The following is a 24,660-nucleotide window of genomic DNA, read 5'->3' on the forward strand; positions in this document are numbered from 1 at the left end:
TTTTTCTAGCTAGTGTAACATGACCGAATGTCAGATATTACCGAGATTTGGATGGGTGATCGCCTGGGAACTCCATGTGGCGTTGGCGAAGCGCGCTGGGCTCGCCGCGCCCCCCGGTGAGATTCGGGCTTTGGAGCTGGCAGCTCAGCGCCTCGGGGCCGCCAAGCAGTCTGGTAGGGGAACCGGTCACGGTTGCTCCGGCGAGGAGGCGCAATGTGACATGGCCACATACCGCTCCATCAGTGGCTGTATTAGGCGCTCGGGGGGGGGGGGGGGCTGTTGTGTCGCTCGCACCGGTTCCCGGGCCTCTCTCGATCGCAGCCGGGACGGTCATCGTGGAGGTTTTAGTCGGTTGGAGTCCGACACTACCACGCCGCTTTCCCCAGAAGCGGCCTGGCGTCCGTGCGAATTTCCTCCGCGTAAATATATATGTCGGAGATGAAAGAACACCGGAGCCTTTGGAATTTTGGATAATCCCGCAACCTTGTAACCTAGAGTCTACTATAGCTGTAATTGAACAATTGTAGTTATTCAATCCGATTGTAATTGTTCGAGAGTTGTGATAATGAGCTTGGGCTCGAGGCGACAGTCAGTCGCCGAACGTAGCCGCGGTCACGGGATGAACGCTTTGTCTAACAAAGGTATGGAGTAATTCTATAACTCTCCTTAAAAGAAATATTCGTGGCGACACGCGACAGTAAACATTCCAACGATTTCTGTCCCGTGGCTCGCCACACGCAGACCCTATTCTTCGGGTATGAAGGTTACCAGATACCGACAGATACCGTATCCACAGTACATGATCAACTAGCCCGAGAGCCGTTATAAATATTAAGATTTAGTTATCTAAAGTCTCTCAAACAGACAAACAGTCTTTGTCCCAACTACGGGAAGATAGGGCAGATCTATTTTTCAACGAACGACGCTTCCCGCTAGCAACCTTCCCTGAAGGACGGCTAGCATCTTTTTCTAACCACCGATATGGAGATTGACCAATTAGCAGCAACGTCAATTTCCTCCACTTTCTGAACGAAGGCTATCTTCGATGAATCCGATGATCTCGTGTCCTTAGACACACCCTAGCATAGTTTTCCTCTGTGGCATCATCAGGACGGAAAGTCATTCTCTCTTACGATCTCATGGACGAAAAGAGTGACGCCTTACGATCAATGAATATTACACGTTTTATTAACAAAGAGTCCGACTTAAATTTTGTGAGCACGTACATCTATCATCACGTTGACCGCGGATTCGTTATCGAACCTAAGGCCATTGTCACTAGTGTCGCGAGCGCCTAATCGCCGTGGTTGATTGTCAAGTCTGTGGTATCCATACTTGTGTTAATAAACCGTACCTTTGTTATACAATAACGATGGCTAATTCCAATGGAGATTCATTAAACACATACAACCCTATCCACAACGTCACCCCGACATATATAACATAACCTCTGTCTTTTTACAAACAAACTATGGTATGAGAATGATACACACAACACGTATTGTACGCACTACACACACTACATACCCGAATCACTCGCGTTGGAACTAAATAAAACATTTTTTAAATAACAAAGAATACAATAATAAAGGAAAGAAGTTCAAGGAACTAAAAATAAAGAAGCCTAAAAATACGTACAGCGAAATAACTTAAATCTATACTACAATTACGATTAACTTCAATTTTACGTTTATACAGTCCTCTTAACCCCTTCCCGTACTTTAGCGAGTCAGACTCGCGATGAAGATTTTGGCCCAAACATGAATATCGCGAGTCTGACTAGATACTTGGGTCAAACGTAAACATAACAAGCCGGGCTCGCGGATTGTTTTTTGCCCCTTACGATCGTGACTGAATGTTAGTTCCTGTTTACGAGCATCAGTCTGGTCTGTTTCGTCGAGCTAAATGGCACGGGAAGGGGTTAACGTCTCTCTTCGACGATGTCGAAATAAATTTGCCCTTCAAAAACTGTTCTATCCTCTTTCTAAAAGAAAGAGGTTGGGCTCTGCCCAAATTTTTAAAGTCACTAAAACATGTTACATAACAAGGTAATAGTGGAGAGTTCTTGCAGAAAGAAAATGTACAATATTCTTGGCCAACCCGTTTACTTCTTTTGTATGATTTTTTCGAAATTGGCCAGGAATGGACACGTTAATTGAGGTGTTTCTTTGGGTATGTCTATTGAAAAAACGTATAGGCTGCTCACCAGATGTGTTTCAAAATGGTTAGAACTGCCTTCCAAGGATAGTATCATCTCGGCAACAAAAGCGAAAATTTTAAAAGAGCTATTTAATGCCATACATATAATTTTTCAATTGACATTTATTATTACCCGTTACTGCATAAAACGATACCTTAATTAATTCTTCGAGTATAAGTTTAAATCATTTTTTTGCAGTTTTTTCCGTGTTTCCTGATTTCTTATTTCATGTGCATGTGTCAGTTCGCTGTGGAGTGCCGAAGCGTGCAGACGTGCCTCTAGTGCCCAGCGTAGTTCGAAAACAACACGTGTCGCCCAACTGTCGAAAGAGAACGCAGCTAAGTGTCCCTTACCCTCTAGGGAGAAGAAAATCCCACGCACCTAACCCCAACCCGAATATTAGCCTCACAGCCTCACGACTAGTTGTTCATTCCGAATTAACTAGCTCGATGATGGCCCAGCAACCGCGACCAGGCTCTCCGGAGCAGACTCGCAGCTACCCCGTGCTACCCCCCCCCCCCACCCGTGGCAGAAGTGCAGCAGAACTCTCCGCACTAACGACGCTAACACTACAAAGAAAAGGAAAATAGAACCAGCAACGCAAATAAACACACACAACAGGTTCGCCGTATTGGAATCCTCAAACGACGCCATGGAAATCGTAGAACCGCCACCAAACCAACATTCACAGAGAATCCCCCCTCCCCCACCAATATTTGTAGACGACGTCATTGACATACAGACAATGACCAAGTCCCTAGAGAGAGATATCAGCAAGGAGGAATAAAACCTTAAGATAAGCAACAACAAGGTGAAAATACTACCGACGAACCCAGAAGCTTACAGAAAACTCACCAAGACACTCAGGACCCTGAACGCCAACTTCCACACCTACCAACTCAAACAGGAAAGGCCTTTCCGGGTGGTCCTACGAAACATACACCACTCAGCAGACATAGACGAACTAAAATACGAACTCTCAAAACTTGGCCACGAAGTCATCAACGTAAGTAACATAAGGCATAGAGTCTCGAAAGACCCGTTATCCTTATTTTTCATAGATATAAAACAAAAGCCTAACAATAAGGAAATCTACAATATCAGTTGCCTAATGAACGCAATAGTAAAATTCGAACCACCGCTTGTGAAAAAAGAAATAGTGCAATGCAAAAGGTGCCAAAGGTACGGTCATACGCAGAAATACTGCAACCATACTTTCCGCTGCGTTAAATGCGCAGGCTCTCACTCCACTGACCAGTGCGCCAAATCACCGGAAACCCCAGCGAAATGCATCCACTGCCAAGGGGACCACCCTGCCAACTACAAAGGCTGCCCAGCATATAAAACACTATACACGAACAGGTACCCTAAGCTCAGAGCAAAAGAGGTATCCAACCAAACAACCAGCCCGCCGAAATTCTCGACTACCCCAACCCCCTCAACCAACCAAACACCCAGTCCTACCAATTTCATCTCCACCTCAACCTCCTATGCCCAAGCAGTACAAGGCATCCAAAATAACCCGAACAGCCAAAGACAAATTCCCCAAAACAGTGTCCCCAACCCACCAAACGCAGACAACTCCTCAAGGCTCGAAAAGCTAATAGAGAAACAATCGGAGCAAATAAATCACTTGCTATCGCTACTAACACTCATCGTGGAAAAATTAGCACGCCCCGACTCAAAATAAAACCAAGGCGCATAGCTCTCTGGAACGCCAACGGTCTAGCGCAACACAAACGTGAACTAGAACTCTTCTTAAAACACCAGCAAATCGACGTAATGCTCGTATCGGAAACCCACTTCACCGACAAGAGCTACCTGAAAATAAATGGTTACAAATTCTACCATACTCAACACCCCAGCGGAAAGGCCCACGGTGGCACCGGAATAATAATCAAAGCAAGTATTAAGCACTACGAACTCCCACCATCCCAGAAAGACTACCTCCAAGCAACAAACGTAGCAATAGAAGACTGTCATGGCTCAATCACCACCTCAGCAGTATACTGCCCTCGCAGACACTCCATCGCCATAGAAGACTTTGATAACTTCCCGGACACCCTGGGCAACAGATTCATAGTTGGAGGAGACTATAACGCCAAGCACATCCAATGGGGCAGCAGACTGGTTACAGCAAGAGGCAAAAACCTCTTAAACAGCATAATAAACAACAACCTCAACTACCTCACCACACACGAACCCACATACTGGCCCACTGACACCAACAAAATACCCGACCTTCTCGACTTCTTCATAACTAAAAATATCCCATCAAGACACGTCCAGATCAACTCCTCGGCCGATCTCTCCTCTGATCATTCTCCCGTGATAGCAACAGTCAGTTCAACAATCATCGAGAGTACACCTAATGGCTCCATTCACAACCAACACACCAACTGGCAGCTCTTCAGAGAAGTCTTTACACACTCAACCTCAGCCTTCACCCCACTAAAAACAAAGGAAGATATCGAAGCAGCCACGGAATACTTAAACACGAGCATAATAAACGCAATCCGCCTCTCCACACCGACAAAGCCAACCAACAGCAAACAAGAATATCCACAATTCATACTAAAAAAAATAGCAGAAAAACGTAGACTAAGAAGAGTATGGCAGACCCACAGAATACCGGAGGACAAACGAAAACTTAACAACGCAACTAGAAAGCTAACCAGAACCTTAACAAACTATAAAAACGACTGCTTCCATAAATACCTCGCCAGCTTATCGCCCACAGCCGACACCAACTACTCACTATGGAAGGCCTCCAGGAAACTCACACGCCCCCCACAAATAATCCCACCTATCCGCCGTCCGCAAGGTGGATGGGCGCGAAGCCCTATAGAAAAAGCCGACCTGTTTGCAAAACACTTGTCAAAAGTATTCAAACCCCATTCCCCCCAAGCCGCCGCGGACGTTACTGAATACCTACACACCCCCTTCCAAATGTCCCCTCCTATCGAACCCTTCTCCTCTGCTGAGACTATAGAAACCATCAGTCGCCTAAACCCCAAGAAAGCAGCAGGACACGACCTAATAGGCAATAGAGCAATCAAGGAACTTCCCACAAAAGGGATAGCACTCATCACATCGATTTTTAATGCTATCCTTCGCCTGGAACACTATCCTAAGGCTTGGAAAATCTCATTGATTACCCTCATCCCTAAACCCGGTAAACCGATACACGAAACCTGCTCCTATCGCCCAATCAGTCTTTTACCTACCCTGTCCAAACTATTCGAGAAGATGCTCACGAACCGACTCCTTCCAATCCTAGAGAACTTGAAAACACTCCCAGATCACCAATTCGGCTTCCGAAAACATCATTCTACAGTAGAGCAAATCCACCGCTTAACTCATACGATCAGCCAATCACTCGAAAAGAAAAAATATTGCTCAGCGGTTTTCCTAGACATCCAACAGGCATTCGATAAAGTATGGCATGAAGGGCTACTATACAAACTTAAAAAGATCCTACCCCACCCCTACTTCTCCATCCTAAAATCATACCTAACCAATAGACAATTCATGGTTAAATACCTAGACGCCACTTCCGCAACATTCCCAATAGAAGCCGGCATACCCCAAGGTCCTCGGACCCCTACTGTACTCCATCTACACTGCCGACCTACCTATATCAAACGACATAACAATAGCGACATTTGCAGACGACACAGCGCTATTAGCTTCCCACGCAGACCCGGTAATAGCCTCATCTACTCTCCAGCGAAGTCTCGACTCCATGGAAAAGTGGTTCCACAAATGGGGCTTCAAAGTCAACGAAAAGAAATCCTCACATGTAACCTTCACGCTCCGAAAACAAACCTGCCCCCAGGTCACCATCAACAATGCAACAGTTCCTAGCAGGGACACAGTCCGATACCTGGGCATGACCCTGGACAGGAGACTAACGTGGAAGGCACACATCTCAGATAAAAGGAAGCAACTAAAGGACAAACTAAAAAAACTCTATTGGCTCAGGGGCCGACGCTCCAAACTAAATTTACAGAATAAAATTACCCTCTACAAGACCGTAATAAAACCTGTCTGGACCTACGGAATCCAACTATGGGGAACAGCAAGTAACTCCAACATCGAAATACTCCAACGCTTTCAATCGAAAACGCTAAGATCCCTAATTGACGCACCTTGGTATGTAACCAATGAAACAATACACCGCGACCTCAAGATACCCACCGTCAAAGAGGAAATAGCAAAATATAGCAACAGATACAGCAAAAGAATCAACAAACACCGAAACCCCCTAATCACTGGACTACTCGATGCGACGGACCAGATTCGCAGGCTGAAGAGGCACTACCCGCTAGACCTAAACGTTAGATTCATTTAATTATCCAAATCAAGCATATGCACTTACTTATAATACTCATAGATTATAAATTATATCTATCTATAATAAGTATTAACTTATTGTAAATAAACAGCCATGTCACTGCGCCACGCCAGAAAAATTACTGAAAATTCTCAACGCGAGAATTGATTGTAATTTCAACAAATAAATAAAAAAAAAAAAATGTGCATGTGTGTGGATATTGTAATATTTAGTGATCAGTAGTTTGTATGGAAATCGTTTCTGATTTATGCAAAAAAGCGTACGGCTGTTTGAATACTTAATTCATATGTAGTTTTTTCTGTGAACATTGCTATTTTCATTACGATTTTCTTGTCAGCAGTGTGCACACTCGAGGTACGTGTGCGATTTCCCAACGTGTGTGAATTTTCTACAAATATTGTCTATATGTGCTTTTGTTTATTAATTATTTATCGAGACAAAGAATTAAAGGAGACACTAATCCTCTCTATTCGAAAATAAAGCGGTTTACGATATGCTGCTATGGATTTTAATGAGTAAGCATAATCGATGATTTTTCTTAAAAAACTTTACGCAGGATGATCATCGTGTACCCCGCTGCTTAAGCTGACCTACTTTCGTTCGTGTAAGGAGATTTACTCGCGCACAGTGATATTTCGGCCGATTTTTAATTGTCAATAATTCAAAAATAAATCCGAAAACGCAATTTTTTCCTTTTTGATTTCCGTCTTATTTTACCTTCAAGAATCAGCCTTTATGTTGTTTTACATTGAACATCCTGTATATACTATAAACAAAAGATGGTCGGGCAACAAATAACAGCGCGTACGCTGTCGCGGATGCACAATTGTATATAATTATATACATTATACATTGGTAGAATTCATTGGACTGGCGTCGATAATTTTTTCCGAATATCTCAGAAACTATAGCCGTCTAACAGTTACATGTACAGGAAATGGTTGTTTAGAGTCGTATTCCCGATAATGTGTTCAAAAGTCATCGAAATCATAGAGGATGTAGCTATTCTACAGTTCCACGTTATTCGTTTCAGGAAAAGGCGGAAGAATTTCTCGAAATGCTATTTCACGGATATGAAAATGATTTTTTAAATCATTTTGTTACGACGTATGTATGACAAGAAAAGTAATTTAAGAGGATGGGACAATGACAGTGATTTTGAATAAAATAACATATTGTTGACGTTAGAGCGAGCGTGTATTTGTAATTAGGTTTGTGATTATTAAATGAGAATGGGAGGACTATGCTTCATTTTCAGACCACCGCGACGTAAGGTGGCCGATTATGCGCAAGTAGAAACTAACGTCGAGTGAATGCATTGATTATTTGCAATATGATTCGTGAGTATGTCGACGCTTTTTCCTGTTATTTTTTTCTGTTATTCGTACGACGTAATAGAGTGATTAAATAAAATACCGCTTCTGCCCGCCTTTCGCCCTCTTGCTGCTCGCTTTCCATCAGCTTAACATTTTCCACACTCTACCAGCGCATTCAATGCTGCGCTCGCTCAGATTTTGTCATTCATAAAATTTATTTAAAAATTGCGAAACAGAGCAACACATCCCGTAATATTTAATACATATTTATGTTGTACAGGGTGTACAGAGAGTAAAGTGTAAAGAGAATCTATCGTATAGTAATTTTACACTTTCGGATCGGTGAAGATTTGTAAAAAATAATTTGTTCAAAAACGATCTTGACCATGAAGTTCGAGGTCTAACATTTTTATTGCTATGTACTCCGTTCGTCACGAGGAACAAGGGTCTCAAAAGAATCATGGGTCGCAAATGACCCCTTCTCTGAGGAACAAATGTTAAAGTGCATATTGACATTTACTTTTATTAAGAAAAATATCCTACTATCGATGAAGCAGCAGAAAATTGTAGGTATATCAGAATACAGAGATAACGGAAGGCTTTTACATGAGAGAAAAGGTTAACCAACGCTACGATTTACAGTGAATACGTGAATTTGGTGAGCAAGAACTTAATATTACGACGTTTAAATCCGTATCAGAGGTAAATCGGCTGTGCATTCCTAAAGAAGAGATTAATTGTCGCCTTTGCCCATGCATATTTGCCAATGTGTTTATATATAGTACGTTGTTCAATCAATCGGAGAATATAAGACAAAACTTGCAATTTTATCAAATTTGTCGTGTTCAAGCACTTCAAACAGCTATGTCACTCGGCGAAATTTTTATTGGATACTACGTAGGTTGCAACTACGCTTTTGGACTATATGATCAATGCAGTAACACCTCAATCAACAAATGCCAGCTTTTGGATTCGCGAAAAACCACATGCAATAATTCGAAAGATTTATTCAAAAATGGAATTGTGGCGGATCGGTATCAACAGGACGCCGACAGGTCGAGGCATCAACGCGGCGCAACACCTCCCGGGCGATCCGCTGGTATCAACCGCCAACACTAGAGGGCTACGGCGACAACGAGTCTGTCTAACTCGCTAGCGGTCGAATATACGAGCGATTGATACAAATACCGCACCTAGCGAGACTCCCTCTACGTCTAAGGCAGGGACTACCCGGCATAGCCTTACTGACGAGTCCACCGGTAGTCCCGGGACGAAACGCACAACTCCCTTTTCATCCGCCACAGAATTATGTGTCAGCAGCAATGACATGCGCATTATATTTGCAATTTTTATGTTTACGACTTCGTAGAAAATTTAAAGCAGTACAAAGTCAAAGCAAATGCGTAAACTCTATCTATTTCTTACACCATTGTTCACGATTCATGTCATAGTCGACCAGTTCGTCAAGTTTTGAATGAAACGCTTGTATTATTGCGAACAGAATGCAGACCCGCTCCTCATGGAGCTTCCCGTTCTCCATATTCGACACCACTGGACTTTGCTCACAATAAAATAAAAACTGCATGTAATTTATGAAATATAAAAAAATCATAATGCTTGTTAGTTTCAATAAATTCTCGAACAATTGCAATAATGGTTACTACTATCGTAGATTTATGTGTTAATGTCGGCCGTCGTAATGAAAGAAAATAAAATTGCAGAATATAAATAGATTAACTAATGAGGAAACCATATATATATGTACAATACATGGTACCATTCGTGACAAAAAGTGCAAGTTTTGTTTGTCATATGCATTGATGGCATAATTTTTCAAACAGTCGTGACATGTAATTTCTTCAAACAATTTTGAAATTTCTTATTAACTGTAGTACTTTTCCTATATGTTAACATTTTTATTAACAAATTTTTGTCTATTTTTAATTGTTTCGTGGTAGCCTTTTTGGGCTAGAACTTTATAAACTTCATAAACTTGATTTACCGCAACTAAAAAAAAATGCCTGTTTAATTATTTCGCGCTGTTCTTCAAATCTCGAGTTTTACTAAAATCAGTCTTCCCACTCCCGACCTTTTTCTGCTAGTAAAGTTTCCTTTTGATTCCATTATGTTTTACAAATATCGTGACATTGAATTTATTAAATTGATGAGTACACCACTAGAAATATTTTTCTATTTTTTAAAGGAAACCTGTAAATAATTATACTATATTATATTATGATATGTACATTGTATCCTATGAAGCGCTAACTGTACGAATATGTCGGGTTTACATTAGAATTAGGGTTAGGGGCGTGAAACGAATCTTCTTTTGGGGTTACACGTTGTCGTTATGCAATAGAGAAGACATTGACTAGTGCAAATACGATTATTATAGAACCGGACAAGTAACCGCGGTAGTTAGGTACTCGAGAAACTAATGACAATGATCCTAGGTTCAATAACGAATCCGCGGTCGACGGGATGATAGATGAACGTACTCACAAAATCTAAGTCGGACGCGTAATATTCACTGATCGTAAAGAGTTACTCCTTTCATCAATGAGATCGCGAGCGAGAATGCCTTTCCCGTGCCGATGATGCCACAGAGGAAAACTATAATGGGGTGTGTCTAAGGATACGAGATCATCGGATTCATCGAGAAAAGCCTTCGTTCAGAAAGTAAGGGAAATTGGCGTTGCTGCTAATTGGTCAATCTCCATATCGGTGGTTAGAAAAAGATGCTAGCCGCCCTCGAGGGAAAGTTGCTAGTGGGAGACGCCGCTCGTTGAAAAATATGTCTCCCCTATCTTCCCGTAGTTGGGACAAAGACCGTTTGTCTGTTTGGAGGACTTTAGTTGACTAAATCTTAGGATTTATAACGGGACATCTGGCAATCATCTTACTCGAAGAATAGGGTCTGCGTGTGGCGAGCCACGGGACCGAAACCGTTGGAATGTTTACTGTCGCGTGTCGCCACGAATATTTCTTTTAAGGAGAGCTATAGAATTACTCCATACCTTTGTTAGACAAAGCGTTCATCCCGTGACCGCGGCTACGTTCGGCGACTGACTGTCGCCTCGAGCCCAAGCTCATTATCACAACTCTCGAACAATTACAATCGGATTGAATAACTACAATTGTTCAATTACAGCTATAGTAGACTCTAGGTTACAATGTTGCGGGATTGTCCAAAATTCCAAAGGCTCCGGACTTCTTTCATCTCCGACATACATATAAAGTATAGATAACGATAAGTATTATTTAAAATGGTCGTTAAATTAGGTTATTTGGGTCAGAATCATATAAAGTCAAATTATGAACGAAAAGGAAAGTAAATAGAATTTAGCTATGACTAATAAAAGTGAGGGATTATACGAGCCTCTAATAACAATGTCTCAACAGATTAAGACTGTTCATTTTGTTTTATTTTGTTTGTTTTCGTTTTGCTGAATACCGTTAATGGTATATAGTTAAGTTAATGTTAATTGGTAACATAACAACAACATCAAGATGAAGATGACAGTTAAATAAGAGAGAGATGTAAATAATTATGTTAGTTTTTTGCAATTATATACATGATGAAGTGGTAAGCGAGCTGGTAAAATTAAGGAATGTACACACATATGATGATGTACACACATCGACGCCAATAAAAGTGAGGTTAAAGGAGTTATTGGATGATACGCAATATACGAACCTGGCAAGATTATACGGATAATGGAAACAGAATAACGACAATATGACAACATCGGCAACGTAACTGGACATGATAATGTCCTATTGTAGTGGACTATTGTAATAGTCTGTTCTTAACTTAACGGGCCCCAAGCCCCGTCAGTTCGACGAGTGGTACCTCCCCAGGGTCGCCCCGACGATCATCACACGACTGGGCGAGGAACGAGGAGAGGACGGTCGGTCCCAAGGCCGTCTCTCGCTCGGAAAGAGCGACCGGGCATCATGCGATCGATTGCGATACAGAGAAGAGGTTCTAAGTAGCATCGTTGATTCCGGTCGGCAAAAGGGAGAGTGCCAAGGCATAGGAAACTAAAGGGGAAGGTGGGGCAAAACATCGAAATGGAAATTACTCTCAAGCGGAGTTGATCGACCAGAGATACTAGCAACCTCAGGAAAGGAGCGAAAGCGGAGGAAATGGAGAAGGTTCTAGTGAATAAGAGGGCGTTGTGAACTGTTGAAGTGGTTACCACTTCTAAGAAAACTCTACATCTGGTCTTTTTTAGTTTTCTCAAGCACTGAAGCCATCGACAGCGCCTAGACAAAAGACTGCGACGAAGTCAGGCCATAAACAGTAGACAGGCGACGTTGGCTTCGGGTTTTTTCAGTTATTAAGTAACACAGCTAGCGTGCGGATCTGGACCAGCTCAAATTGTATTTTACTTATTACACTTCTATTTAAATATATTTTCTACCTTACAATTTATCCACGTGTTTTCTCTGTTTACACACCGAATAACCCCAACAGGTTATGGGCCCAGGGCTGTAAATTGCAAGGTAGCAACGTGAAGTGAATAAATCGTTAAAGTGTTGTGCTTAGTAAAATAAGAGATAGTGCTAAAATGGAATCAGCAAGTTCGAAGGTCGAGATGTTACGCGGCGAAGAAAATTGGCTCCAGTGGCGTTTTGTTATGCGTACACTTTTGGAGGAAGATGACGACCTGATCAACGTGTGTGAAGGGAATTTGTGTCATCCAGATAACAGCGCGGAGAAAGAAATCGCTCGTGGAAGATTTTTGAAAGCAGATCGATTAGCGAGAAAATTAATCGTGACCTCAGTAGGCAAGAAACTGTATTTTCTGACATTTAAAGACGATTTTTCAAAATTCACAAAGATTTACTTCTTACGACGTAAGTCAGAAGTAATTGAAAAACTAAAAACCTTTTGCCTAGAAGTTGAAAATCAATTTAAGGATAAAATTAAAGAAATTCATAGTGATGGAGGGAAAGAATTCCAAAATAAAGAAGTCAAAGATTTTTTAAAAAGTCAGGGAATTAGGCACACGATTAACGTCCCATACACTCCTGAACAGAATGGTGTCGCAGAAAGGGAAAATAGAACAATAGTAGAGGCAGGTCGGTCGATGCTATATTCGAAACCAAATCTACCGCTGTTCTTATGGGTCGAAGCCATGAACACTGCAGTACATGTCATAAATAAGACGGGGCCGACAAGACAAGATAAGAAAACACCATATGAACTGTGGTACGGGAAACCGCCGAATTTAGAAAAGTTTAGGGTTTTCGGTACTGAGTGCTTTGCTCACATACCTGCGGAGAAAAGGACAAAACTTGACAAAAAGGCTAACAAAGTATATTTGGTAGGCTATTTAGATGACGGACGAGGGTATCGAGTGTACGTGCCAACAGTAAAAAATGTAATATTAAGCCGTGACGTAATATTTAAGCCTGAACTAGAAAATGCGAAATTCGTAAAATTAAGTTTACAGAAAATTGTCGAGCGCGAAGATGTGAGTGCGCAGAGCGATAGAGCATGTACGTATGAAAGTGCAGAGAGTGAACATGAAAAACAACCTCATGGAACTAGCGACAATGTGAGACAATTGAGAGATAGAGATAAGATCAAACGAACCGATTTTTATGGTAACCCAGTAACGTACGTAGCGGAAAAATTACCGGTGGATTTTAACGAAGCGATGAGATCCGAAAAGAAAGAGTTATGGGAAACAGCTATGAATGATGAAATGAAATCGCACCATGAAAATAAGACGTGGATACTTGTAGAAAAACCTAAAGATCAGAAGGTACTTAGCAATAGGTGGGTTTTAACGATAAAGCTAAATCCGGACAACTCGGAACGATACAAAGCGCGACTTGTAATAAAAGGGTGTTCACAGAAAGAAGGCATAGTTTATAAGGAAACATATAGTCCCGTTGCTCGATTTGACACAATTAGATTAATGCTCAGTATTGCAGCCAAAAATAATTTACACCTCGGACAGTTCGACATTAAAACCGCATTCTTATATGGAAGTCTGAAAGAAGATATTTATATGAAACAACCTAAAGGTTATGATGATGGTACAAATCGGGTTTGCAAATTGCTAAAAAGCCTATATGGCTTAAAGCAGTCTCCAAGATGTTGGACGGAACGTTTCACAAAATTTATCTCGAACTTAAAATTTTATCAGAGTAATGCAGATCCTTGTTTTTATATTTATACAGAAGACGACAAATTAATGTTGATGACCATATACGTAGGCGATGGACTGGTAGCAGCTTCAGACGAATCTTTAACTGATAAATTCTTCGATGATTTAAATAAAGAATTCAAAATTACGAGTTCGAAAGAAGTAAAGAGTTTTCTTGGGCTTGAAATTAATAGATTAGAAGATGGTTCAATATTCATTCATCAGAGTAGGTATATCGAAAACATATTGGAAAAATTTAATATGAATGAGGCAAACAGTGTTTCTACACCTATCGAGACTAATTGGAACGAAAGTAACATAGACGATAATGATTGTAACGCACCATACAGAGAAGCCGTAGGGAACTTAATGTTTTTACAAACCGTAAGTAGGCCAGATATTAGTTTTGCAATAAATATAGCGGCGAGACACTTAGAGAATCCAAACCAGTATCAATGGAAATTAGTCAAACGAATTTTGCGCTACATAAAAGGGACCGCAGACATGGGACTCTTATATACAAAAGCAGGCAGTCTCGAAACCTTTAGCGACGCTGACTATGCAGGCGACAAAGAAACAAGAAAGTCGACATCAGGCGTTGTATGTAAGTATGCGAATGCGGCCATCACATGGCAATGTAAGCGACAACAATGTATAGCTCTATCTACGACCGAAGCTGAATATGTCAGTGCAGCCTCAGGAGCGAAAGAAATTATGTGGCTAAAGAAAATATTTCTTGAATGTAAATTAGAGATCCTTAAGTATATGCTATGTGTAGACAATACTAGTGCCGTGAAATTAATTAAGAATCCAGAATTCCATCAAAGAAGTAAGCATATTAACGTAAGATATCATTTCTTGCGAGATTTATACAATAGAGGCGAAATTGATATAACGTATGTAACAAGCGAAGAGCAATTGGCAGAAATATGTACAAAGGCGTTGCCAAAACCGAGATTTGAATATTTAAGGAAAAAGTTAGGTTTGAAAAGTAAAAAAGATATTAAGAGGTAATTGTTTGTAAACATGTAGAGTTTTTAGGGAGGGTGTCGAAGTGATTATTACTTCTCAAAAAAAAGAGGAAAAACTCTACATGATCTGTTTAGTCTTCTAGTTTTTTTTTTTGTGTAATAAATTAATTTGTATGGAAAAGAGAAAGGCGGCTGGCAAACGTACTTGAGAAGGCATTGACAAATTAATTTTCAGATATTTACGACAAGAGTTAGAAAATATTAAGAGATAATTTGTAAATTTGAGATAATTGTTTGTTGGGATGTAGAGTTTTAGGGAGGGTGTTGAAGTGGTTACCGCTTCTAAGAAAACTCTACATCTGGTCTTTTTTAGTTTTCTCAAGCACTGAAGCCATCGACAGCGTGTAGACAAAAGACTGCGACGAAGTCAGGCCATAAACAGTAGACAGGCGACGTTGGCTTCGGGGTTTTTCAGTTATTAGGTAACACAGCTAGCGTGCGGATCTGGACCAGCTCAAATTGTATTTTTACTTATTCACTTCTATTTAAATATATTTTTCTACCTTACAATTTATCCACGTGTTTTCTCTGTTTACACACCGAATAACCTCAACAGTTTTTAAGTTGTAGTCCTCTTTGCAGATATCTCTCTCTATGGACTTAATCATCGTTTGCATGTCGATGACATCATCAACAAATATTGGGGGGGGGGGGATTTTTTGGGTCTGTTGGTATGTTCGTGGGTCTGCAATTTCCACGGAGTCGTTTGTGGATTCCAATATTGCGTATCTGTTATATATGGTTACTTGGTTTGTTGACTGTTCGTTCTGGCTGGCGTTTGTGTTTATTTTTGATGCTTCTATTTTTCGCTTTTTAGAGTTTTGGCGTCATTAGTACGGGGGGATCTGTTGCACTTTTTCCACGGAGGAGGTAGCGCGGAGCAATTGTGGATTTGCTCAGGAGAGCCTGGTCGCGATTGCTGGGCCATCATCGAGCTAGTCAATTGAAAATTCCGAGGGTGACGGCCGCGGCAAACGCTCTGTGCGGCCTCCTGCCGAACATCGGCGGAGCAGGAGTGGGAGTTCGTCGACTCTACGAGGGGGTGATCCGGTCCCGAGTACTGTACGGGGCCCCGGTGTGGGCTGAAGACCTGGCGGCGAGTCGGCGCAGCCTGATCGCGCTGAGGAGACTGCATAGGACGACGGCTATTCGCATCGCCAGGGGGTACAGGACGACGTCGTACGCGTCGGCGACCGTGCTGGCGGCGTCGCCCCCGTTCGAGCTGCAGGCCCTGGCGCTCCGACGGGTGTACGAACACCTGAGGGGCTCGAGCTCGGACGGGCCGCTATCCCCGAACATCCGGGAGGAGGCCAAACTGGAGATCTGGGAGCGATGGCGCTCTCGACTGCTGGAAGAGGACGCCGCGCGGCCGCACCGAGCCGTTCGCGCCGTGCTTCCCAACTGGGACGCCTGGAGAGAGCGAGGCGGGGTACCGCTGACATTCCGGGTGACGCAATTGCTCACCGGGCACGGAGTGTTCGGCGAGTACCTGCTGAGGATTCGCAGAGAGGTGACGTCCACCTGTCACCATTGCGAGGAAGAGGGGGACACGGCGCAACATACGTTGGAGTTTTGCCCGGCGTGGGCGGAACAGCGACGCGTCCTGCAGCTCGAAATCGGCGAGAGGTTGGCCCCGGAAGCGTTGGTGGAGGCCATGCTCAGAGGGCGTCGGGAGTTCGCCGCCGTTCGCACTTTCTGCGAGCAGGTGATGCTTGCGAAGGAGCGGGCGGAAAGAAACAGGGCGAGAACGCGGCATCCTTCGAGGACGACGCAACAACAACATCGGAGGAACACCACGCGCCATGGAGGCGCGACGCCGCCGCGGCCACCGTAGGAGTGTGATGAACCAGAAGAGACGTTAGGGGGTGTGGTCCCCCCCTAACGGCCCAAGAAAGCCTCCCTTCAATAACGACAGGGAGATAGACGCCCGGGGGTAACCGGTAGTAATTCGGGAGAGATCCCGGGTGCATCTCGACTCAGGTGTCAGGACAGACCACCGTGGAGTTTTAGTCGGTAAGAGTCCGACACTACCCGCTAGCGGGTGTCCATGAGGATTTCTCCACGTTAAAAAAAGAAAAAAAAAAGTCAATTCAAAATGAATAACTAGTCGTGAGACTATGAGGCTAGTATTCGGGTTGGGGTTAGGTGCGTGGGATTTTCTTCTCCCTAAAGGGTAGGAAACACTAGGCTGTGTTCACTTTCGACGGATGGGCGACACATTTTGTTTTACGAACTTCACAGAGCACTAGACACACGTCTGCATGCTTCGGCACTCAAAAGCGAACTGACGAAGGACCTAGACTATAAAAATTCCAAGACCCCTGGTGGATATTTAAGGCTATTGAGGGTACGCGCCAAGGATGTGCAGACATCTGGGTGCCATCCTGTCCGCGGTGTATGGTCTGCTCTCTGAGGTGAATTGACGTTACGAGTGCATAGTTGTCACCAAGCAACGAGTTCTGGAAACGTCGATTTCCGTCCGTTATGTCATACACATAAAGAAGGTGGCATACGTGATCATAGGCGCGAAAGGTGGCGTGACCCGAGCATAGTGGGGGTCGTCTCCCAGAGAAGACAAAGAAATGATCGAAGGGCAATCAGTGCCTTCTGAAGAGTCAAACGTTATACATCGAGAGGTCTGTCGATCAATATTAAAGTCGAATAGTCTAACGAATTCATTGAGGGATATCGTAAAATCGGGTCCACTTTCTGTGACATATTTACTGTATTCATTGTTAAACAATCTGTGGTGTGTTCATCATATTATTGTTAAATATTGTCAAATATACTATTTTATCTTAACCTGTTAATACAGTGTTAAATTCATTGAACTACCCCTGTTATCTTAATCGAAACAGGGGAACGACTATTTCGCGGCGTCGATTAGTAGAATCGTAGCGAGAATTTACGCCTCTCGCTGACGCGTTTTCCTCACGACTGTCAGGTAAAATAAAAAAATAACAAAATAAAAAAAAGAAAACTTTATTTTTTTTCTAACAACAATCCACTTTACAATCCACTTCGGAACTCTAGGCGTGACTTTCTAAGACTGACTCTTATGATTTGACTTTCGATCGGATCCGATTACTTTCTTTTGTCATCCCCCAACATCCCCACCGTCCATGCATTTGCTAGGCGTCCGCGACCGTTGCCACGTGCTCTTCCTTCTAGAACCTTCGGTGGAAGGACCGTTGGGATGTTGATTAAGCACTTCAGCGATACATCTTTATCTCCATCGTCAGTCCATCGGATTTGAAGTATGCCGGTCGTGACACGACCACGTCTTTCCGCGAATGGTCGTAACAGATCACTTATATTGCGTTATTTATATACATACACATGAAATAAAACCCTATATCCTATTTATATCTAACTTAAATAGAAACCTATCTACTACTTATTATGTGAAATAATATTTTATCCAGCATGAATGTGACATCTAGTTTCTATCTCGTTGATTGTATCATATATTCTAACGCCGACTGGTCAAAGAACAACAAGGTTTGTGAGCGAACTTGAGAACCAAAGTCAGCCTTTAAAACTAATGAAGGATTCATAGAAAAGTTTTACTTTAGAACTATTTTATTTTAAAATATATTTATTTTCTACCATCATTGTTTATTGCTCAGTAGATTTTTCCAATAGTAAATTATTATTGTCAACGAATAACTATCTCGTAACTTTTGTTTGGTGAAGAATGATAGAGGATTTTGTCATTATACCGTTGTCCTTATAATGCAAAAATGTTTATATTCAGTGAGCAGATGAATTGCTTACAGCTCTGAAATCATGTGCGTATAAATAACTGCATTCTTATTAAAATATTATAGAAAAAACAAGCAATGTCATAAATGGATTTATTTAGAAAGGGACGAGTGAAAAGGCAAAATGAAGAGGATATGAGGATGTTGAATCCCTTCTTCATAAGATTGTATTTATATTCCTTTGGTTTAAACAGAAAAAATAAGGTTCGAATAGTCAGTACACGATACGGTATACTATCCATAGTAAGATCATTATACCGGACATTTTAGTGATCTGGTGTATCCAGTACAACCTGAAATAACCGAAAATAAATGAATTTATATTAGTTCCTATTTTTTTATACGAAGATACTTTTATATGCACCTTGATAACCGTTGTCGGGCTGCTGACTTAAACTCTTGTTTCAGAATAAATTTCCTAACTCCCATTTGGTAAATTGCAACATACTTCTCCCAATTCATAGCCCGTAAATCTAGTTTGACCATATCGCCGTCGTTCAACATTTTCACTTTTCTCACTAAGTCAGAACAGTTATCCCTTTGGAAAGTCCATTCGTGCGTGGTGAAATATTTTACCGATGTGAACAGCTTGTTGCAATTTTTTAAAAGTTTCATCATTCTGAAATATCATTTTTAATTATTATTATAGATGAAGTCAGAGATTATCCCAGAACGATTGTTCCTGTTGTTTGACGATCGATGGAACACTCACATTGGTTTACTACCTCGAAGTCTTAAAAAGATATCTATGACGACCGCAGGCAAAATACGCGGAATTACACACAGAACGTGGTAAATATACCTATTAGCTACAACTGAACATCCTGGGTACCATAGCGTATCGTTTATTGGCATTTCTATGCTACATTTTACTATAGCATCTATCATCGGACCCCACCTTGTCAATTGAAACACTAACATTATTATTAATTACTAGAATTATACTTAAAGCAAAGTTTATTATCATACGAGTATCTCGGGAAATATTATGGAAATGACATAAATATTATATTGTATCGCCATTTTTCTAAACTAATGACATATTGAGATCTTCTCTATTTGTTTGCTCTTCTATTGTCCACGTTACTTAAATAATCTGAAACTTTTGGAATACTCTAACAACCGAACAACATTAGTTGAAAATTACTCGTAAGAAATATTACTTAAAAGGGCATGCGTTACTCGTGCAGTTGTATACTTTAACTTCACGATCACGATGTAGCGTGACATGCCATGCTGTACATATTATCATGTCGACTACGAAATCGACAGGCACTACATCCAATCTTGCCTCTCTTATACCTCGTATCGCTGTTGCACATCCTCTGCCGATTAGCACAATGGTACCTGGTAACATTAAATTGGTTTAGAAATTATTTGTGAATTTTGATTACCAGAAATATAGCGCTAAATAGATTGGTAAGAATTCTCGTAATTGTGAGCAACAACAAATGTGAACTATAATAATGATGATCAAGTGGAGAGCCTCTCATTTATCCTCTCACAAACAAATCGATTAACTCCACTTTTAGGAAATGTAAGGAGTATTGAAAAATTACTGTCGGAAAAGATCTATGAAAATACTTGTTAATGCAGAAATATTCTCTATCCAACCAGGACATGGTTCTTGCAAAGAGGCACCAACTATGCTTGGCCGTACTATCGCAACTGGCAGATCTTTGCACTTGCTTGCTACAATCTGCTCTGCTAAATTCTTACTAAATGCGTATGTATTTGGATAAGTTTTTAAAATCCCCTTTTCCATTAGGTTTATCGAATTTTTGTCGAATTGGTCACATATATCGATCACCTCCGAAGGTTTCAAGCTCGTACTGCAAAGTCGATAATAAGTGAACATATTATTCACGTTATAATTATGAATATAATATTCGTAAATCATGGAACAACGTTTACGTATAACTTATTCTTACGTATAAACTTTTTCCCCAATCTCATGTAGGTTAGCATTACTAAAAGCTGTGCTGACGTGGACGAAGCTAATTGGATGCTTTAGTTCGTTCCAAAGTTCGATGATACGATCTGTACCTTTCGTATTCACATTAACAGCCACGTGTAATGGCTCGTTGAATCTCACAGTGGCCGCGGCGTGAAACACTATATTTACTTTCTCTGACAACATACTTCTATCTTCTCGCGAAAGACCTAAATCTGGCAGACTCACGTCACCATTTACGGGATAAACCTTGTTCAAAGCTGAAGGGTGTTTTGCTTTGATGTCATCGTAAATCTGAAGACGAGAAATTACCAACTCAATTCCAGAAAAGAAAGTTAATCAATTTGGCTCCTGACAGCCTTAAATATTGAATGGAACAAGTATATATTTACGAACGGGATCATCTATGAGCTTCTTAAATCGTTGTTCTATCGTCTCGGTAGTTTTTGGACGAATTAGTATAAAAATGGCAGCGATGCGTGGACATATGCGGATCAGTTTTTCCAGGAGACCTTTCCCAACGAAACCGGTTGCTCCTGTCACAAGAATCCCACTACCGGCGTAGAATTCCTCGAGAGAACTCGTTTTATTCAGTTCTTTATTGATTCCATTTTCATTTGTTTCTTTATTGATTGTATCCATGTTTCAGGATCTTCACACTTGCAGTCCCTATATTTGCCATAGATTAACATTCCCAACAATTAGTAAGTGGAAAAATGTTCTAAATGATATAGAAAATTGATTATAGTTGATACCCTTTTGTGCATTACTTTCTAAAGAAGTCTACAGATAATCTTTACAAAGAGAAACATAATTTAATAATTATGGTTTCGTTTAGCATGAATGAAATAATTAAATAATGATAATAATTGAATCATTTTACTTTATGGTAGATTTTCACCAAAAAAGAACTATTCAACGCAATAAATGCAGCTTTTAATTTGGCTGTTCAATAATTTGCATTATTATCCATTGCTCCATGAAACGATACCTTTTTTAATCCTTCGAGTATTAGTTTAAACAATATTTATGTAATTTCCTTTGTCTTTTTCATTTTTTATTTTAGGTGTATGTATGTGAATATTGTAATAGGCAGTGGTCAGTGATTTGTGTGGAAAATGTGTGTGGTTTATGCGAAACAGTATTCGATTATATTCAGTAGCACCTGAAGAATGCTTGTTGCGTATGTGATTTTTCTGTCCCCACCCGTGAACGCGCGCGTGTTTGAAATCTGTATAAACATATTTCATACGTGATCCGCATTCATTATTTATTTATGTGCCGTTATAGATTTCTATGAATAGACGGGTTTAATCTACAATTGATGATTTTTCTTAAAAAACGTCGCGCAGAATAGTTTGCATCTCCGAACGTCGTAGTCTTCTTCTTTACGATTCACACGAGGTAAGCTGTTGGCCATCTATCGTGTGAAAAACAAATCGCAATTATCTTGTTCTCCATTTTCATTTTAGTTTATCTTCAAGAATGTGCTATATTTTTATATTATCATGATTGTGCATATTATATTGCATTACGTTCTACGTCTTCTAGTTTTGTAATTAGTTTTCTGCTTGATCTTTACAGTACCAAGCCTTGTGTTTCAGAAATTGCTGTTTTATAGAAATTTAATACGTTAAATACTGTACACATATATATGTCGAAGATGAAAGGACACCGAAGCCTTCCCTTTGGAACTTTGGGAAAATCACCTAATATTATAATCCAGATTCTAATCATAGCCGTAATTAAGCAATTGTCGTCATTCAATCCGATTGTATTTGTTCGAGATTTGTGATATCGAGCTTGGGCTCGAGGCGACAACCAGTCGCCGAACGTAGCCGCGGTCAAGGAATGAACGCTTTGTCTAACAAAGGTATGGGGTAATAAGTCTCCTTAAAAAGAAATAGTTGTATTGACACTCGACAGTAAACATTCCAACAGTTTCTGTCCCGTGGCTCGCTACACGCAGACCCTATTCTTCGGGTAAGATGATTACCAAATGTCGACGAATCTCCACAGTACATGTTCAGCTAGCCTGAGGACCCGTTACAAATGTTAAGATTTAGTTAACTAAAATCCTTCAAACAGACAAACTACAGGAAGATAGAGGAAATTTATTTTTTCCGCGAACGACGCTTCCCGAAAGATCTAAATCCGGCAGACTCACATCACCTATCACAGGATAAACTCTGTTGAAAAGTGCGGTGTTCTTTGCTTTAATACTATCATATATCTGAAAACGAAAATTTCAGAAAAGAAAGTTAATCAATTTAGCTCCTGACTGCCTTAAATATTGAAAGGAACAAGAATATATTTACGAACGGGATCATCTATGAGCTTTTTAAATCGTTGTTCTATCGTTTTGTTAGTTTTTGGACGAATTAGTATAAAAGTGGCAGCGATGCGTGGACACATGCAGATCAGTTTTTCCAGGAGACCTTTTCCAAGGAAACCGGTTGTTCCAGTCACAAGGATCCCATTACCGGCGTAGAATTCCTCGAGCGAATTCGTCTTATTCAATCCTTCGTGTGTCCCATTTTCATTCGTTTCTCGATTGATTGATCCATGTTTCAAGATCTTCACACTTTCAGTTCCAATATTTGCCATAAATTGCCATTCCCGACAAACAGTAAGTGGATAAATGTGTTAAATAATATACCATATTGGTTATAGTTGAGATCTCTTTATATATTACCTTCTAAAGAAATCTACGCAATTCAACAATTATGGTTTCGCCTTGCATGAATCGAATAATCGCGTTAAGTCAACGATGCTTCCAGTGTAATGTACAAATATTTTTCTACATGGGAAAGTCGTTCATCAAAAAAAGGAAGAAGTTAGAAGAGCTATGTGACGCAATAAATACAATTTGTCATGTGGCTGTACATTAATTTGTATTATTGCACACTACTCCATAAAACGATATCTTAATTAATATTTCGAGTCCAAGTTTAAACAATCCTTATGTAGATTCATTTGACGTCTTTATTTTTTATTCCATGTGTATGCTTGTGAATATCACAACATATAGTGATCAGTGATTTGTGTGGGGAATGTGTGTGGTTCATGCGATAAAGTGTCCGCTCACATTTAGTCGCTCCTCGTGAATACTTAATGCGTATGTGATTTTGCTGTCACCACCCGTGAACACGTGCATATGTGAAATCTGTATTAACATATTTTATATGTTCTCTTCATTCATTAATCATTTATCGAGGCAAAAAGAGGCAAATTTCCGATTTGTCGTTATTGATTTCAATGAATTATGTGACTTGACAGCCAAGAAGATATAGATTCCAGAGATATTTAAGGGAACTGTCAATCAATCTTGATCTGTATTTGAATAAATGAAATTTCATACGAATATGATTGTTCCAATATCTGAACAGTTTTGTCCCCCCGTTAGTTTTGATACCAGAGGCTGTATTTCAGATTACCTGGTTGAAATTTTATTATCACAGCAAAGTGATGAATGTGATAATATAAATGAGAACAGCGGTCAATGAAATCAAGCAGAACATAACATTTCTACATGTAATATGTCCGATATATTATACGTTATTTGTATTATAATTTTCATTTATCCTGTAAGTTTATTATGTACGTATGTATGTATACATTGTTATGCATTATATCTGTCATTGTATACATATATATCTATATTGCTTTGTATATATGTGTAATATATTTTTATATTATCATGCCTATGTATGTTATGTTGCATTATGTTCTACGGCATTTAGTTTTGTAATTTGTTTTCTGCTTGATCTTTACAATACCAAGCCTTTTATAGCACAAGTTGTTGTGATATAGAGATTTAATACGTTGAGTATTGTACACGCACATTTATATATAGTATAAAATTGAAGAAAAT

At 40.5% G+C, this 24,660-nt stretch overlaps 3 protein-coding genes across 3 annotated transcripts in view; 1 reads left to right on the forward strand and 2 right to left on the reverse strand.

Annotated features, from left to right (window-relative positions):
* The first annotated feature begins 6,279 nt into the window (after nt 1-6,279).
* Nucleotides 6,280-24,660, forward strand: part of LOC126874980 (putative fatty acyl-CoA reductase CG5065) — a 672,215-nt gene continuing 653,834 nt past the window's right edge. Inside the window, exon 1 of the mRNA XM_050637550.1 lies at nt 6,280-6,290. The gene's annotated coding sequence lies outside the window, so the exon portion shown is untranslated. The remainder of the gene's footprint in view (nt 6,291-24,660) is intronic.
* On the reverse strand, nt 18,985-20,705 carry LOC126874990 (fatty acyl-CoA reductase 1-like). The gene is made up of 5 exons (XM_050637595.1): nt 20,417-20,705; nt 19,996-20,179; nt 19,545-19,730; nt 19,197-19,451; nt 18,985-19,125 (listed from the first exon to the last, which is right to left on the reverse strand). The coding sequence occupies exons 1-5, from the start codon at nt 20,688-20,690 to the stop codon at nt 19,047-19,049; spliced, it is 978 nt and encodes a 325-aa protein (XP_050493552.1). The 5' UTR covers nt 20,691-20,705; the 3' UTR covers nt 18,985-19,046.
* Nucleotides 20,745-23,393, reverse strand: LOC126875123 (putative fatty acyl-CoA reductase CG5065). Its single transcript, XM_050637847.1, has 3 exons — nt 23,109-23,393; nt 22,975-23,019; nt 20,745-21,035 (listed from the first exon to the last, which is right to left on the reverse strand). The coding sequence occupies exons 1-3, from the start codon at nt 23,391-23,393 to the stop codon at nt 20,760-20,762; spliced, it is 606 nt and encodes a 201-aa protein (XP_050493804.1). The 3' UTR covers nt 20,745-20,759.

This window comes from Bombus huntii, chromosome 17, assembly GCF_024542735.1.
Source record: "Bombus huntii isolate Logan2020A chromosome 17, iyBomHunt1.1, whole genome shotgun sequence".
Taxonomy (NCBI): domain Eukaryota; kingdom Metazoa; phylum Arthropoda; class Insecta; order Hymenoptera; family Apidae; genus Bombus; species Bombus huntii.

Coding starts and splice junctions, on each gene's coding strand:
- LOC126874990 (XM_050637595.1), bottom strand. CDS start 20,690: ATGTTCACTTATTATCGACTTTGCAGTACGAGCTTGAAACCTTCGGAG. Junction 20,180..20,416: donor GAATATTTCTGCATTAACAA/GTATTTTCATAG, acceptor TAATGTTACCAG/GTACCATTGTGCTAATCGGC. Junction 19,452..19,544: donor CTTCGAGGTAGTAAACCAAT/GTGAGTGTTCCA, acceptor ATGATATTTCAG/AATGATGAAACTTTTAAAAA.
- LOC126875123 (XM_050637847.1), bottom strand. CDS start 23,393: ATGGCAAATATTGGAACTGAAAGTGTGAAGATCTTGAAACATGGATCA. Junction 23,020..23,108: donor AAAAGCTCATAGATGATCCC/GTTCGTAAATAT, acceptor TTTCGTTTTCAG/ATATATGATAGTATTAAAGC. Junction 21,036..22,974: donor ACACCGCACTTTTCAACAGA/GTTTATCCTGTG, acceptor GCTTTGAACAAG/GTTTATCCCGTAAATGGTGA.